General features: G+C 50.8%; 1 protein-coding gene across 1 annotated transcript in view; it reads left to right on the top strand.

Annotated features, from left to right (window-relative positions):
• LOC140719904 (C-type lectin domain family 4 member A-like) overlaps positions 1 to 9,508 on the top strand; it is a 29,593-nt gene extending 20,085 nt beyond the window's left edge. Inside the window, exons 6-8 of the mRNA XM_073034829.1 lie at positions 7,338 to 7,480; positions 8,203 to 8,267; positions 9,319 to 9,508. Of these exons, the coding sequence (XP_072890930.1) occupies positions 7,338 to 7,480; positions 8,203 to 8,267; positions 9,319 to 9,508 (398 nt within the window). The remainder of the gene's footprint in view (positions 1 to 7,337; positions 7,481 to 8,202; positions 8,268 to 9,318) is intronic.
• Positions 9,509 to 15,961: the final 6,453 nt, after the last annotated feature.

The raw sequence follows: 15,961 nt of genomic DNA, 5'->3' as shown, positions 1-15,961 counted from the left end.
TGGATTGTGTAGAGAATTGTCAACGATTGCAGAGAGACATTGATAGGATTCAGAAGTGGGCTGAGATGGAGTTCAACCCGGAGTGCGAGGTGCTACACTTTGGAATGACAAATTCCAAGGCAGTGTTCAAAGTAAAAGGCAGGATACTTGGTAGTGTGGAGGAGCAGAGGGATCTGGGGGTACATGTCCACAGATCCATGAATGTTGCCACACAGGTAGATAGGGTTGTTAAGAAAGCTTATGGGGTGTTAGCTTTCATAAGTTGAGGGATAGAGTTTAAGAGTCGCGAGGTAATGATGCAGCTCTATAAAACGCTGGTTCGGCCACACTTGGAGTACTGTGTACTGTCCTAGTCGCCTCACTATAGAAATGATATGGAAGCATTGGAAAGGGTGCAGAGGAGATTTACCAGGATGCTACCCGATTTTGAGAGCATGGATTATGATTAGAGAATAAGGGGCTTAGGGCTTTACTCTTTGGAGAGACAAAATATGAGAGGAGACATGATAGAGGAATGCAAAATATTAAGAGTAGATGGAGTGGACAGCGGCGCCTCATCCCCAGGGCACCAGTGCTCAATACAAGAGGACATGGCTTTGAGGTAAGGGGTGGGAAGGAGTGGTTGGTGCGTGGAATGCACTGCCTGAATCAGTGGTGGAGCTGAAATTTAAGACACTACTCGATAGGTATGTGGAGGAATTTAATTTGCGGTGATATATGATGGCAGGGTTTAAGGGTCGGTATAACATAATGTGTCAAAAGTCCTGTACTATCGTGCACTATTCTACGTTCTATGTCTAAGTCAATTTCGCGTCTGTGCTGAGGAATTTTCTTTCCGTGGAGTGTGTGATGGGGACGTGGAGAGAGTGATTAACACTGTGTCTGACCCAGGCTGTCTGTTATTGTGCAAGGCGCTTGAATCTATGTCTCACTCCGTGTGTGTATGATAGGTCTCTGTGTTTGACACATTGTGCGTGTGGTGAGGAGATATGTCGGACAGTGGGGTGGGTGGATGCACTTGGGGGGGAGGGTCATGCGTGTGTCTGACACCGGGAACGGTTACGTGTGTCTGGATACTGTTTTGCTCTGTCTGAAACCAGTGGTGTGTGATAGGACGGTGCGGAGGGAGCTTACTCGTTTTTTGGCCCGTATGTTGTGTAATGTCACTAGGTAGAAGGAACAGCATACTGTGTTTGACCACGGAAGTATGCGGCGGAATGGTGCAGAGAGTGTTTCATTTCCTCTCTGATCACGGGCGGGGGACCAGACGGTGTGGAGGGAGATTGCCTCAGTGTCTGATCCCGGGTGAGGACGGTGCTGAGGGAGTTTCATTCCGTGTCTCTTCCGGCTGTGTGATGAGACGGTGTGGAGGGAATTTCACTCTGTGTCTGTCCGCAAGAACGTGTGATGTGACAGTGAGCAGCGGACAGTCTGAACCCACACATGTATGATGGGACCGTAGGGAGAGAGAGCTTCACGCTGTGTCTGACCTCCGTTGTAACAGTGTAAGGGAGTTTCTCTTTGTGTTTGTCTCCTGGATTCCGTGATGGGATACCGCTGAAGGAGATTCCCCACAGTGTCTGGCAAAGGATTGGATGATTGGAAGTTCCTGTGTCTCACCCCAGAAGTGCGTCACTGGACGGTGTGGATTGAAATTCTGTTTTTATGTGTCCCTCAGGCAGTCTGTGATAGGATGGTGGGAAGGAAATGTGTAATTGACACCTGTAGTTTATGATGGGACGGTGTTGACGGAGCTAAACCTTACAACTTGAGTCTGCCACCAGTAGAGTGTGCTAGGACAGTGAAAACGCATATTCAGTCTATGGGAGGGTGTGGAGGGTGTTTTTATCTGACCCCGGAAACAGGTAATGGGCAGTTTAGAGGGAGCCTCAGGTTGTGTCTGACCCCAGGGATCTGTGTTGGGACGTTGTGGAGGGAGCTTCACTCTGTGTCTAACCCTGTGTGTGAACGATGGTACGGTATAGAGCAAGCTTTACTTTGTGACTGATGCAGTGTTTTTGCGATGGGATGCTATGCAGCGAGCATCACTCTGTGTCTGACTCAAGGAATGTGTCTTGGGAGAGTCTGGAGGGAGCTTCACTCCGTGTCTTATACTGGGAGTGTCTGATGGGAGAGTGCCATGCGATGCTCGCACTGTGTTCAACCCCTGGGATTGAGATGGGAGTGTATGGAGAGGAGCGTTACTCTTCGCCTGACGTCCATGTTCTGTGAAAGGATGTTGTGGAAGATGCCTCAATCTGTGACTGACACAGTGTGCGTGTGAAGGAATGCTACGGAGGGAGCATCACTCTATATCTGATCCTTGGCGTGTGTGTTGGGATTGTGTGGAAGTGCTCCACTCTGTGTTGAGCACCGTGTTGTGTGAGGGTGTGGCGGTTGCAATTACCAGCCACACCATCAACCGGGCATATTAAAGTGTCCCGTAGCCGACCATCCCCCCGATCATCTGGCAAACGACTGAGCTTTTGCATTCACCGCCCATTCTCTAGTTCGTACCTCTATGTATTGTTGCAAACAAAAACAAACAAGCAAACAAACAAACAATCCTGCTCACACTTTACAGACTCCAATCCCCCCAGTTATTTTACAGAATGGGCTTCCCGATGCTTACTACAAATATCTGCTATCTCCCTACAAATGTGCTGCTCCAATTCTCGCTCCCCATTAGGTGGTCTATAATACACCCCTATAAGTTTTACTACAACATTCTCATTCCTCAATTCGACCCAAATACTCTCCCTAGACGAGCCCTCTAATCTATAATGCCAGAGCATCGTTGTAATATTTTCTGGAACAAGCAATACTACATCTCCCTCTCTTGCCCCTCCGATTCTATCATACCTGAAACTGCGAATTCCAGGAATATTTAGTTGCCAATCACACTCCTCCTGCAACCATGTTTAACTAATTGCTACAACATGATATTTCCAGGTATCATTCCATGCTCTAGGCCCATCCACCTTTCTTTCAGTGCTCCTAAAATTAAAATGAATACATTTAAGAAATTCGCCACCAATTCCACTCTGTTTATCCCTAACTGTGCAAACAACTTTAGTATCTTTTGTTTCTTACTTCTCCCCTACATCTTCAGTCTGAGCGCTCCCCTTCTCTATCACCTGCCTATCCACCCTCACACACTGTCTACAACCTTTCTCTAATCCTGAACTAATCTCCTCTCTGCTAGTCTCCTCAATGTGATTCCCAGCCCCAACCATTCTAGTTTAAAGTCTCTCCAGTAGCCTTAGCAAATCTCTGCGGCAGGATATTGGTCCCCAGAGGATTCAAGTGCAATCCGCCCTTTTTGTACAGGTCACACCTGCCTCAAAAGAGGTCCCAATGATGAAGAAACTTGAATCCCTGCCCCTTGCTCCAATCCCTCAGGAACGCATTTATCCTCTACCTCATTTCATTCCTACTCTCACTGTCGCGTGGCATCGGCAGCAATCCCGAGATTTCTACCTTTGCGGTCCTTCTTCTCAACACCCTTCCTAACTCCCTATATTCTCCTTTCAGGATCTCTTCCCTTTTTCCCACCTCCGTCAGTGGTACCTATATGTACCACGGCCTCTGGCTCCTCACCCTCCCACTTCAGGATATCCTGGACGCGATCAGAAACATCACGGATCATGGCACCAGGGAGGCAAACTACTATCCGTGCCTCCTGACTGCGTCAACAGAATCGCCTATCTGACCCCCTAAATATCGAATCACCTAGTACTACTGCCATCCTCTTCCTTTCCCTACCGTTCTGAGCTACAGGACCGGACTCAAAGCCTCTCCTGCTTCCTCCAGGTAGGCTGTCTCTCCCCCCCCCCCTCAACAGTACTCAAACTGGAGTACTTATTGTCAAGGGGTTCAGCCACTGGGGTACTCTCTAGTATCCGACTCTTCCCCTTCCCTCTCCTAACCGTGACCCACTTGTCTACCTCCCGTTGCCCTGGTGTGACCATCTGCCTGTAACTCCTCTCTATCAACTCATCACTCTCCCTGACCAGACCAAGGTCATGGAGCTGCAGCTGCAGATCCCTGACACGGTCCCTGAGGAGCTGCAGCTTGGCGCACCTGGCGGAAATATGGACGTCTGGGAGGCTAGGAATTTCCAGGACCTCCCACTTTCGACACCGAGAATAGCAAGCTGCCCTCACACTCATGACTCCTCCTTTCCTCAAATAACAGGAAAAATTGAAAACTACATCTACTTTTCCTCGTCCGTTTCTGCCTAAGCCCGTTGAGCCAAAGCCCTTAAGCCTCCACTTTGCTCCTTGCTCGTTCCGCTCCCCGCAAAACGACCCTGCCCGCTGTATAAGGCTGTGTTCCTTTTAATCCTTTCACGCTTCACTGCCGACGACACACGCCTGCCAGTTTATAACCCTGATGAGAAGAAAAAATCAAAATGGCTCCTGTAGCACTCCAGTTCTGATTCTCAGACTTCCTTCTCCAAATCTTCTCCAAGTGAAGGAAATCTAACCCAGGATTAGTGTTGTGCCTGGAATGCTAGATGTGGGGACCCTGGGAGACTCCCAGGCTCCTGAAGGATTATAACTCCAGCTGGTGCATAAGGTAAGGCTCCTTAAGATCGTGTTAGGGATCAGGAGCTGCAACTGGATGACTTTTAGCTAATTAGGGAAAGTGAGGAGGTGATTGATAATACCTATATTAGATAGTGGGCATCACCGCTGTGACAGTCCCACCACCCCCGAAATCGATATACCGCTTTAGATACTGTTGGAGAGGTTGACCTGAACGAAGAAGACCACGGCGAACGGTACTCTAGCACTCTGCCCATTGCCGTGATCAAGAGAGCAAGGAGAAGTAAAAACAAAAGATACGGCGTGCAGGGAAGCAAAGAGTAGTGGGAAAACTGAGGACTGGATGACTTTTAAAACAATACAGAAGGAAACTGAGAAAGTCATTAGGGAAGAAAACATGAATTAGAAAGGGAAGTTGGCAATTAACATAAAAGGGATACTAAGAGTTTTTTTTAACATATGAAGACACGGAGCGACACGGGTAGATACAGTACTGACTGAAAATGATACTGGAGAAATAATGAAAAACAGAAGGTAGAGGAACTAAATGAGTATTTTGCATCAGTCTTCACAGTGGAAGACATTAGCAACATACCTGATAGCCAGCGGTAGCAGAGACTGGAATTACGTACAGACAAGATTACTGGAGGGAAAGTGCTTGGGAAGCTAAATGGACTAAGGATAGATAAGTCTCTTGGACTGGATAAGGTTCAAACACGGGTTCTAACGGAGGTGGCTTTGGAGATTGTGCAGGCATTGGAAATGATCTTCTGGGGATTAATAGACTCTGGTATGGTTCCTGGGGACTGGAAGGTCGCAAACGTACTGCCGCTATTTATGAAAGGAGGGAGGCAGCAAAAAGTAAACTACAGACCTACTAGTCTGACATCGGTGGTTGGAAAGTTATTGGAGTCGATCCTCAAGGATGAGGTTATGAAATCCCTCCAGGTACATGACAAGATAGGCCCAAGCCAGCATGGTTTCATGAAGGAAAGATCCTGCTTCACTATCCATTACAATTTGTTGAGGTAATCTGAAATAAGATTGACAAGGGAGAGGCTGTGAATGTTGAGTATTTGGATTTTCAAAAGGCCTATGAATAAGGTGCCGCATAAGAGGTTGCTTAATAAGATGAGGGCCCATGGAATTACAGGAAAGATATCGGAATGGGTGGAGCATTGGCTGACAGGCAGAAAGCAAATTGTGGGAATAAAGGGATCCTATTCTGCTTGGTTGCCGGTTACTAGTGGCGGTCCGCAGGGGTCGGTGATGGGGGCGCTACTTTTTACACTGTTTTTCTATGTTTTAGATTACGGATTAAATGGTTTTGTGGCTAGGTTTGCGGATGACACCAAGATAGGTGGAGGAGCAGGGAGTGTTGAAGATACGGAAAGGTTGCAGAGAGACTTGGTCAGTTTAGGAGAGAGGGCAAAGAAATGGCAGATGAGATGCAATATTGAGAAATGTACGGTTGTACATTTTGGATGAAGAAAAGATCGGACTGATTATTATTTAGATGGGGAGAAAATTCAAAAATCCGAAGTGCAAAGGGACTTGAGGGTCCTCGTGCCAGGATACCCTAAAGGTTAACCAGCAGGTTGGATCGGCAGTAAGGAAAGCGAATGCTATGTTGGCATTCATTTCAAGAGCAACAATGTATAGGATTAAGGAGGTGTTCATGAGGCTCTATAGGGCACTGCAGAGTACTCATCTGGAACACAGTGTGCGGTTTCGGGCCCCTAAGAAGGGATGTACTGATGTTGGGGATAGTTCAGAGAAGATTTACGAGGATGATTCCTGGAATGCAGGAGCTAACATATGAAGAACGTTTATCGGCCCTTGAACTGCAATCCTTAGAGTATAGAGGAATGAGAGGGTATCTCATTGAAAAGGTTGGACGCAGTAGATGTGGAAAACCTGTTCCTCTTGGTGGGGTGTGTCCAGGACAACTGGCCACAGTCTTAGAATTAGACGGTACCATTTAATACAGAGATGAAGAGAATTTTTTTACAGCGAGAGGATAGTGGATTTATTAATCACAAGGCAAAGAGGGAGAGGAGATGGTCGTCTGTTGTTGATCTCGGAAATGTGCGACGAGACGTACGGCAAGAACGACACCCACTGTCTGGCGGGCAGTGCGTCAAGGGACAGTGTGGCGGAGAGACACCTAGTGTCTGAACCCGGGAGTGCGATATAGCGGCGCCACAGGGGGAGCTTCACTCTGCGTTCTGTAGCACGAGCGGGGAAGCACTGATCCCGAATATGATTGACGTAACAGGGTGGAGGGGGATTCACTCTGAGTCTGACACCGGGAGTGTGTGATGCAAGGGTGTGGAGGGGGATTCACTCTGTTTCTGACACCCGGGAGTGTGTGATGGGACGGTGTGGAGGAAGATTCACTCGGTGTCTGACCCCGGGAGTGTTTGATGGGACGGTGTGGAGGGAGATTCACTCTGTGTCTGACCACGGGAGTGTGTGATGGGACGGTGTGGAGGGAGATTCACTCTGTGTCTGACCCCGGGAGTGTGTGATGGGAGAATGTGGAGGGAGATTCACTCTGTGTCTGACAGCGGGAGTGTGTGATGGGAGGGTGTGGAGGGAGATTCACTCGGTATCTGACCACGGGAGTGTGTGATGGGACGGTGTGGATGGAGATTCACTCTGTGTCTGACACCGGGAGTGTGGGATGGGACGGTGTGGAGGGAGATTCACTCTGTGTCTGACACCGGGAGTGTGCGATGGGAGGGTGTGGAGGGAGATTCACTGTATCTTGTTCCTGATTTCCAGAGCAAGCGTGTTCCCAGGACTGGATCAGAAATGCAGACCTGTGTTATTTCATATCCACGTTTACAATACCTTACGGTGAAGCGAAAGAACTGTGTTCTCACTTGCATTCAAAGCTTCTTGAAATAAATTCAACTGAGGAAGAGGTATGTGTGAGATCGACAGAATATATATCCACAACAGAATTCATGTTACCTCCGCACCGTCCCATCACACACTCCCGGAGTCAGAAACAGAGTGAATCTCCCTCCACATTGTCCCATCACACACTCCCGGGGTCAGACACAGAATGAATCTCCCTCCATACCGTCCCTTCACAAACTCCCGGGTCAGACACAGAGTGAAGCTCCATCAACACCATCCCATCACAAACTCGCGGAGTCAGACCCAGAATGTAGCTCCCTCCACACCGTCCCATCTCACACTCCCTATGTCTGATCCAGAGTAAAGCTCACTGCATACTATCACATCACACACACCAGCTGTCAGACACAGAATGAAGCTCCCTCCAGACCTTCCCATTACACAATCCCGGGATCTGACTCAGAGTGAATTACCCGCCGAACCATCCCATCACACACTGCCGAGGTCAGACACAGAGAGCAACCCCCTCCACACTGTCTCATCACGCACTCTGGGGGTCAGACACAGAGTGAATCTGCCTCCGCACCGTCCCATCACACACTCCCGGGGTCAGACAGAGATAGAAGCGCCCTCCACACTGCCTGTTCACACAATCCCGAGTTCTGGCACAGATTGAAACTGCCTCCACGACGTCCCAATGCACTCTCCCGGTGTCAGACAGTGAATGTCGCTCCTTAGATTGTGCTCGATTTCAATCATTAACGATAGCAACTTAATTTCACAGAAATTTGTTAGCAAAGCTGTCGAAGACCAAGACAGTGCATTCTGGGTTGGAAAATGCAAAGTCGGGTGAGATTTGTTGGCATATAAGTCTTTCAAGAGAGAACGGGCCATGCGTTCTATTCGGGGAGAAGGGAGCGGACGGTGGGATTATTTTAGGTAAAGGTACAGGGCTGTTGGGTGAGCGTGAGGGGGTGGGGATACAAGTATCTTGGGACAGACGCAGCCCTAAGGTAGAAATTGGATCGGTGGGAGCACATAGTGAATCAAACCTGCCTGTGGGGAAATTAGTACAGTGGGATTAGTTTGGAGACTGACAGGGTTCCATGGAGAAACAGTCGGTGTGTGGGAGTAACCTGGGGACGACCGCGGGGCCGTGGGGAGAGGCCGGGGCTTTGGAAATAATTTGTGGAGATACATGGGCCTGTGGGAAGAAAGAGGGATCGTGCGGCTATTTCGGAGACTGTCACAACTCCGTGAAGAGAGAGTTGGGCAGGGGATTAATCTGGGGCTGACAGGGCTGCAGAGTGTGCGTCAGTGAAAGTGTTTTGCAAACTGGTACAGCTAGGTGGGGAGAGAGAGGGGCAGCGTGAGTATTTTGAGAACCGACACCGGTCGGTGAGGAGACATTGAGTCTGTGGGAGTATTTTGGGGACTAACACCGGTCGGTGAGGAGAGATTGAGTCAGTGGGAGTATTTTGAGAACCGACACTGGTCGGTGAGGAGGGATTGAGACAGTGGGAGTATTTTGGGGGCAGACACCGGTCGGTCAAGAGAGACTGTGTCAGGGGGTGTATTTTGGGGACAGACACCGGACGGTGAGGAGAGATTGGGTCAGTGGGAGTATTTTGGGGACAGACACCGGTCGGTGAGGAGAGATTGGGTCAGTGGGAGTATTTTGAGGACTGACACCGGTCGATGTGGAGAGATCGAGGCAATGGGAGTATTTTGGGGACTGACACCGGTCGGTGAGGAGAGATTGCGTCAGTTGGAGTATTTTGAGGACTGACACCGGTCGGTGTGGAGAGATTGAGACAATGGGAGTATTTTGGGGACTGACACCGGACTGTCTGCTGGAGTTGTGCTGTCCCTTTTGAAATTGTTTATCCTTCGTTGACAGGGAAGCGGCCTCTAACGTCGTGTACAAGGTGAACGCTGGAAAGTTCGAATGCAGTGAATGTAAATCCGGTTTGCTTGGCAGTTGCAAAAATGATCAGCACCGTTTCATTTGTGAGAAGCCCGCTCCTTTGTGCCCGGATATTCCTGAAAAGATCCGGGATCGCTGTCAAAAACCCGTGTCGCCGACTTAAATCAAGTGGCATTATTCTCTTACCTCTATTCCAGCTCTCTCCCAGACTCTGACAAACCCATCCGCTCTGACCCTCGCCCCTACACTATTCTGCTCTCTCTGCCTATGGCACTCTTACTCTGCATCTCGCTCTCTCTTTACCCTCGTTCCTTCAAACTCTTTCTCTCTCAGAACTCCTCCACTGCCGTCTCCCCCTATTTAATCCCCATTTTCCTATCCCTTACTTTCCGGCCTCCCGCTACCTGTATTAAAGGACTTTACCTCATGTTTACCACCTTATCATTATCTGTGACTTATCCACCATGAGCGTTGTATCTTTGCAGGATCAGTGCGTCGCAAGAATGCAAAATTTATGTAAGTTTTAAGACGTTAATAAATACTGCAAAAATGTGGTCGTGGTGCTCTTGTGTCTTTTCCCGATGGTAGCAATGAGCAGGGAGCTTCTCCCCGGAGTGAGGGGCCTCAGTGATGGATGCCGCCTTTTCGAGGGTTCGCATCCTCGATGTTGGGGAGGGTTGTACCCGTGTTGGAGCTGGTTGAGTCAACACCACTCTGCCGCCTTTGGCTACCTTGTGTATTGCAGCTTCCGTACCAGGCGGCGATGCAATAATTCCCAGCGATCATTTGTTGGTCTTCAATGAAAGACCAAACCTTCTCAAACGGCTAACGTTGTAATTCCTTCTGTAACGAGAGACCTATGGTGGTGATGGGAAATGTAGAGTATGGTCTGGAATACACTGAAACTCAGACTCGAAATAAACAAGACGACAGCAAATGCATCTGAAGTTTATATCGCAAAGAATAGTTCTCGAAGTGGATCTCCTACGGTTGAGCACTGAGTGCTCAGCACGGGGACGTCAACGACAGACTTTCCATGAAGCAATGTTCACAGGCAATAATTGTCAGTCTGAGTCTTAAAAGGGAAGTGACATCTCATCACACTCCGGGGAATGGACGTGCCAACACTTGGTTGCCTGGCGCTGTTCAGTCGGGAACATGACACCTTCTCCGTGTTTGCATGAATGTGTTGGTCCCACCAGGACAGATCCACTGAGATGCTGACACCCGGCAGCACAGGAATCTAAAATCAGACCATGAGATATAGGAGCAGAATTAGGCCATCGAGTCTGCTGCGCCATTTCATCATGTCTGATCCAGGTCCGTCCCCCACACCCCCAATCTCCTGCCTTTTCACCGTATTCCTTCATGCCCTGAATAATCAAGAATCTGTCAACCTCTGACTTCAATACCCCCAATCACGGATTCCACAGCCGCCTGTGTAACCTGTTCTACATATTTACCAAACTCTGGCTGAATACATTCCTCCCAGTCTCCGTTCTAAACGGACGGATCTCCATTGCGTTGTGGGTCCACAGGTCTCGCCACGGGGAACCTTCTCTCCACACCTACTTTGTCGAAGCCTTTGAACATTCGATCGATTTCAACAACAACCCTCTCCCCGCCGCCCCTCATTCTTCTGAGTTCCAGCCATCAAACGCTCCTGATCTGATCAGCGTTTCAATTCCGGAATGATTCCCGTGATCTTCCTCTCAACCCTTCCCAATGCAAGCTCATCTGGCCGGTATAGATAAGGGACCCAGAACCGCTCACAGTATTTCCAAGTGAGGCCTCACCAGTGCTTTATAAAGTCTCAACGCTACATCCTTGTTTTCATATTCTAATCCTCTCGACAAGAATGCGAACATTGTATTTGGCTTCCTCGCCAGGGACTCCACCTGGAAATGATCCTTTAGGGAATCCTGCACGATGTCTACCAAGTCCCTTTGCAACTCATGTGTTTGAATTCTCTCACCATTTATTAAACAATCTATGCCTTTATATCTTCTAACAAAGTGCATGGCCATACACATCCCGACACTGTGATCCACCCGCCGCTTCTTTCCCCATTCGCCCAATTTCTCTGAACCCTTCTGTAGCCTCTCTGCTTCCTCGACCCCGCCTGTAGATCGGTGACGTCACTGCGGATCTGAACTGACTGAGGTTTCCCGATGAGGATGTTACAGAGGGAGGTTCACTGGCCCAGGATCTGAAGGGACGATTATGCTGAGCGCCGAGCTGTTGTCAGTCAACAGCAGCCTAACGGTGGTGTTGAATTGTCCAGGTGGTCCATGGTCCAGGGGAAAGCAAATTAGATTGTATCCGCGGTAGACCTATAGTGGAGTTCGTCACATTATAGTGGCCATGTCCTTGCTGGAGAAAGGGTTGACTTTGGGTATGACCAGCCTCTCTAAACACTCAATCACTGTATCTGTGAGAGTCACTGGGCGATTGTTGTTAAGGCAGCTCTCCCTACTCTTCTCGGGCACTGGTGTGATTGTCCCCGTTTGAAGCAGGGGGGAAATTCCGACTGAAGCAGAGGGAGATTGAGGATTGTCTGGGACTCTCCGCCCTACTCTATAGTCCTCCGTCACCTTATCCCTTAAATTCACCCCTCCTTGTCTCCGCCAGACCCTGTATCACCTATCACCCTGTATTTCTCTGTCACCCACTCCCTCCGAGATCCTCATTCCCTGAAACGCGCCTCTTCCCCTACTGCACCACGGCTCCGTCAGGCCGGTTCAAATGTCTCTCTGTCTGTTTTCACAGAGAAATACGGGTGTAATGGCGGAGTGTTAACGTCTGGTGCTATCACGCTCTCCTTCCACTGGGTATCGATCTCTTGGTTTTGAGCCTCTCTACCTCTCATCACCCCCGACCAGTGACTGAAAACTCAACATCCCTTCACTGCCCTCCCCTCTCCTCCGCTACCCACCCCATCCCCTTGCTCTACAGTTGGCGACACACACATATTATCTCTGAGGCAGAGACAGAGTTCAAGACCACAGGAAGGCCGAAGCGCTGTTGATTGCTGAGAGAGGAAAGCGGGCAGAGAGGAAGCTTCTCTCTTTTTCTGATCCCGGGAGTGTGTGATGGGACAACGCTTAGGGAGCTTCACTCTGTGCCTGACCACGGGAGTGTGTGATAGGACAGTGTGGAGCGAGATTCAATCTGTTCCTGACCCCGGGAGTGTGTGATGGGACAACGCTTAGGGAGCTTCACTCTGTGCCTGACCCCGGGAGTGGGTGATGGGACAGTGTGGAGCGAGATTCACTCTGTGTCTGACCCAGGGAGTGTGTGATGGGACGGTGTGGAGGGAGATTCACTCTGTGTCTGACCCCGGGAGTGTGTGATGGGACGGTGTGGACGGAGATTCACCCGGTGTGTGACCTCGGGAGTGTGTAATGGAACAGTGTGGAGGGAGATTCTCTCTGTTTCTAATCCCGGGAGTGTTCGATGGGACGGTGTGGAGGGTGATTCACTCTTAGCCTGACCCCGGGAGTCTGTAATGGGACGGTGGATAGGGAAATTCACTCTGTGTTTGACCCCCGAAGTGTGTGCATGGGCATTGATGAGGTTCTCCGTGTAACTCTTTCTGTCTCACTCTCTCTCCCTGCGCCAGTCCGAACAATCCCCACCAGCTCCCTCTCTACACGTCCATCATTTCCAAAGATACGTTCTCTTTTCCCCGCGCATCTGACTTACAATAGAGAGTGTGACCGATCCCGATTGCGATGATAAAAATTGTGACGAGGACGTACCTGTCCAGTGGGGGCGCCTTTCCAGGAAACGGAACAGTTATCGGATATCCGTCAGGCGCGAGGTCAGTGCGGGCGAAAGTGATTGGGAAGAGAGAAAGTATGAGAGTGAGGCTGGTGGAGAAAGGGAGAGGGGAGAGTGAAAGAGAGGGCTGAGTGAAGAGCATAGTGAGAAAGATAGGGATGGGGAAAGAGTGGGTAGAGTGCGGAAGTGATCTGGACAGCGGAGAGAAATTGCAGCATATTTGGGATATTCATGGAGGATAGAGAGGGGGGGGGGGTTAGTGACGGGGAGGCAGCGAACGAATCGGAGAATAAGTTTAGACCGAGAGAAACGGTCTCAGATTGAAAGGGAAGGCAGGAAGCTTGAGAAAGAGAGAGTGGGAGAGGGAGGAGAGGGGTGAAAGGAAGGAGGTTGGGGAGGGAAAGGGTGTGGGAGAGAGATAGGGAGTGGGGAAGGGCACATGGGCATCGTTAGAGAGTGGGGTAGCGGCGTAAAAGAGAGTCGGGAGAGTGTGAGGAATGTGGGGATCGAGATGACGAAGGGTGGTCGTAGAGGGGGAAAGGAGACGATAGAGACAGTGATGATGGCGAGAAGCGTAATATGGAGGGGGAAGAGAAAGTTCGAGACGGTTGTAGAGGGAGGCTGTGTGACAGTTGCAGATGCAACTGCGAGGGAGAGGGAGGAAGTGAAACGGATAGAGAATCCGTGGCTGGCGGGCAGGGAAGGAGAGTGAGAGACAGGGAGGAAGGAGCGTGAGGACGGAGAGGGGAGGAACCGTGAGATGGAAAAGATCAGATAGGGAGAGGGAGGCAGAGTGGGAAAAAAACTTCTGATTTAAATGGAGAGGAGAGTGAGACAGCGAGGGTGGAAGAAGAGGTAGGGCAGACGATGTTGTTGTAGCGAGTAGGAGAGTGAGGTTCCGGGGAATCGACTCTATCCCTCACCTTGCCGTGCGCCGCCATCCGCCGGGATATTTCCGTTCCTGATTTTCCGAGCCTTCGCAGAGAGGCAGAGACCCACAGTCAGAGACGGCAGGAGTGGAGGACAGGGTAACGAGGCAGAACTCTCCCAGTTGTTAGCCAACCCACAACCCTCCTCACTTCCAACATCCCCCTCTCACCATTCTACCCCGTCTGTCTCTAACTTCTCTTTGAGAATCTCCTCCTCCTTCTGAGCGAGGGACCCACGAGGTAGGGGGGAGAGATTTTCTTGCCTTTATTGTTCAGCCCCACCGGCACCCTCTACTCCACTCCTGATGTTGATCCGAGGCTCCAACCTGTCCGCACTATAACTCGACAACGATCCCTCCCCACTCCCCCCCGGTTCTTATCTCCTTCTGTCCCGTTGCTGATTGCCTCCCCCTCTGGAAACATTAATTCCCTCTCACGCATCTCATCTCTCCACTTCACTCCCATGAAACTACCGCCCTCACATATCTCTTGCATGTCCCTCCCTACCCCTCTCTCCATTCCCTCATCCTCTGCACCACCATTCGTCCCTGTATTGCAAAACTCGCCCCCCTTTCCCTTGCTCTCCCCGCCTTTCCACAAAGAAATGCAGAGGACAATCTGAAACTCTTCCTAACGCCGAGATACAAGAGAAAGGAGGTGCGCCGGGTGGAGGGAGTGGGTGGGTGCGGTCCCTCTGTCTGAGGTGAAGGGAGGGTGGGAGGGATGGATGCAACGGGCGGGAGATATGAGTAGGGAGAGAAGGGTAGTGATGAGGGAGGGTGGGGCAGAGGTAGAGGGAGGGGTGCGGTAAAGGGAAAGGGAGAGAGGAGTGTGGGGAGTGGGAAGTGGGACAGGAAGAGAAAGGCGAAGGGCTGAGATATGTATAGTGGGAGGAAGCGGAAAGGGGAGGTTAGGGAAAGGGAAATGAGTGAAAGAGGTGACGTAAGGTAGCGGTGGATTAGGGAGGGAGGTTGAGGTACAGCAGTAGGGAGAAAGAGAAGAGGGAGAGAGGATCGTGGGGAGTGGGAAAACGGATACTGAGAGGGCGGGATGGAGGGCAGGAGCGATATAGGGAGGGTGGAGAGAGAGGCGAGAAGTGTGGGGAAGGGAAGAAGCAGGGGAGTAGGATGTGGGAGAAATGGAGGGGTGTGGTGGGGCGAGAAGGTGAAGGCGACAGAGGGAGGGAGACAGATGAGGGAGGGGACCAAGGGGACGGAGGCAAGTGGTGGGGCAAGGAGGGGACAAAGCAGATTTTGGAGGTGGAGGAGAGAGAAGGGGAGGTGAATATAAGTGTGGGTGAGCGAGTGGGAGGGAGGAATGAGGTCACGGGATCGCTCATTTTCCGCCTCCTCTGTGAATCATTCCCGCATCCCCCGAATTAGCGCGACGCCGTAGGTATCCTCTCCCGTTCTTCGGTGCGGCAGAGGGATTACCCGATAGAGGACCGGCATGGACGTTCCCTCTCCTCCTCTTTATCCTCTTCCCCACTCGTCCCCCTCTAATCTCCGTCTTCCCCGCTCTGACCCCTTCACGGCCTCTCTGTCTCTCTCTTCCTCGCCTTCACGGTCCTTTGTGAAAGGCGGCCGATCCTGTAGAGGGACATCGGGAGGTGAAGGGGGTGAGAAAGGAGGGGGAGCGCGTAAGGTGGAGGAAACTCGTCCTTGGAATCGAGGCTCCTGGGGAAGTCCGGAAAAGTTGCCTGGCCTCCTCAATTCCACTCGTCCTCCTGCCCCGGAGGGAGGTGACTGCCCACCAGCGTGGAGCGATGCCCGAGTGGACAAGTCGGCGTGGAGCTCCCTCATCACAGCGCTCCGCAGGGGAGGCGCCTACGGAGTGGGCGGGTCCCAGCTCGATATCGGGAACTGTGGAGAGCGGAGCAGAGAGGGAGGGATGGAGGGGAACGC

The sequence above is a fragment of the Hemitrygon akajei genome, unplaced genomic scaffold (assembly GCF_048418815.1).
Source record: "Hemitrygon akajei unplaced genomic scaffold, sHemAka1.3 Scf000033, whole genome shotgun sequence".
In the NCBI taxonomy this organism is placed as follows: Eukaryota; Metazoa; Chordata; class Chondrichthyes; order Myliobatiformes; family Dasyatidae; genus Hemitrygon; species Hemitrygon akajei.
Note: the sequence above shows the minus strand (reverse complement) of the source record. Positions and strands in the feature narration are given on the sequence as shown.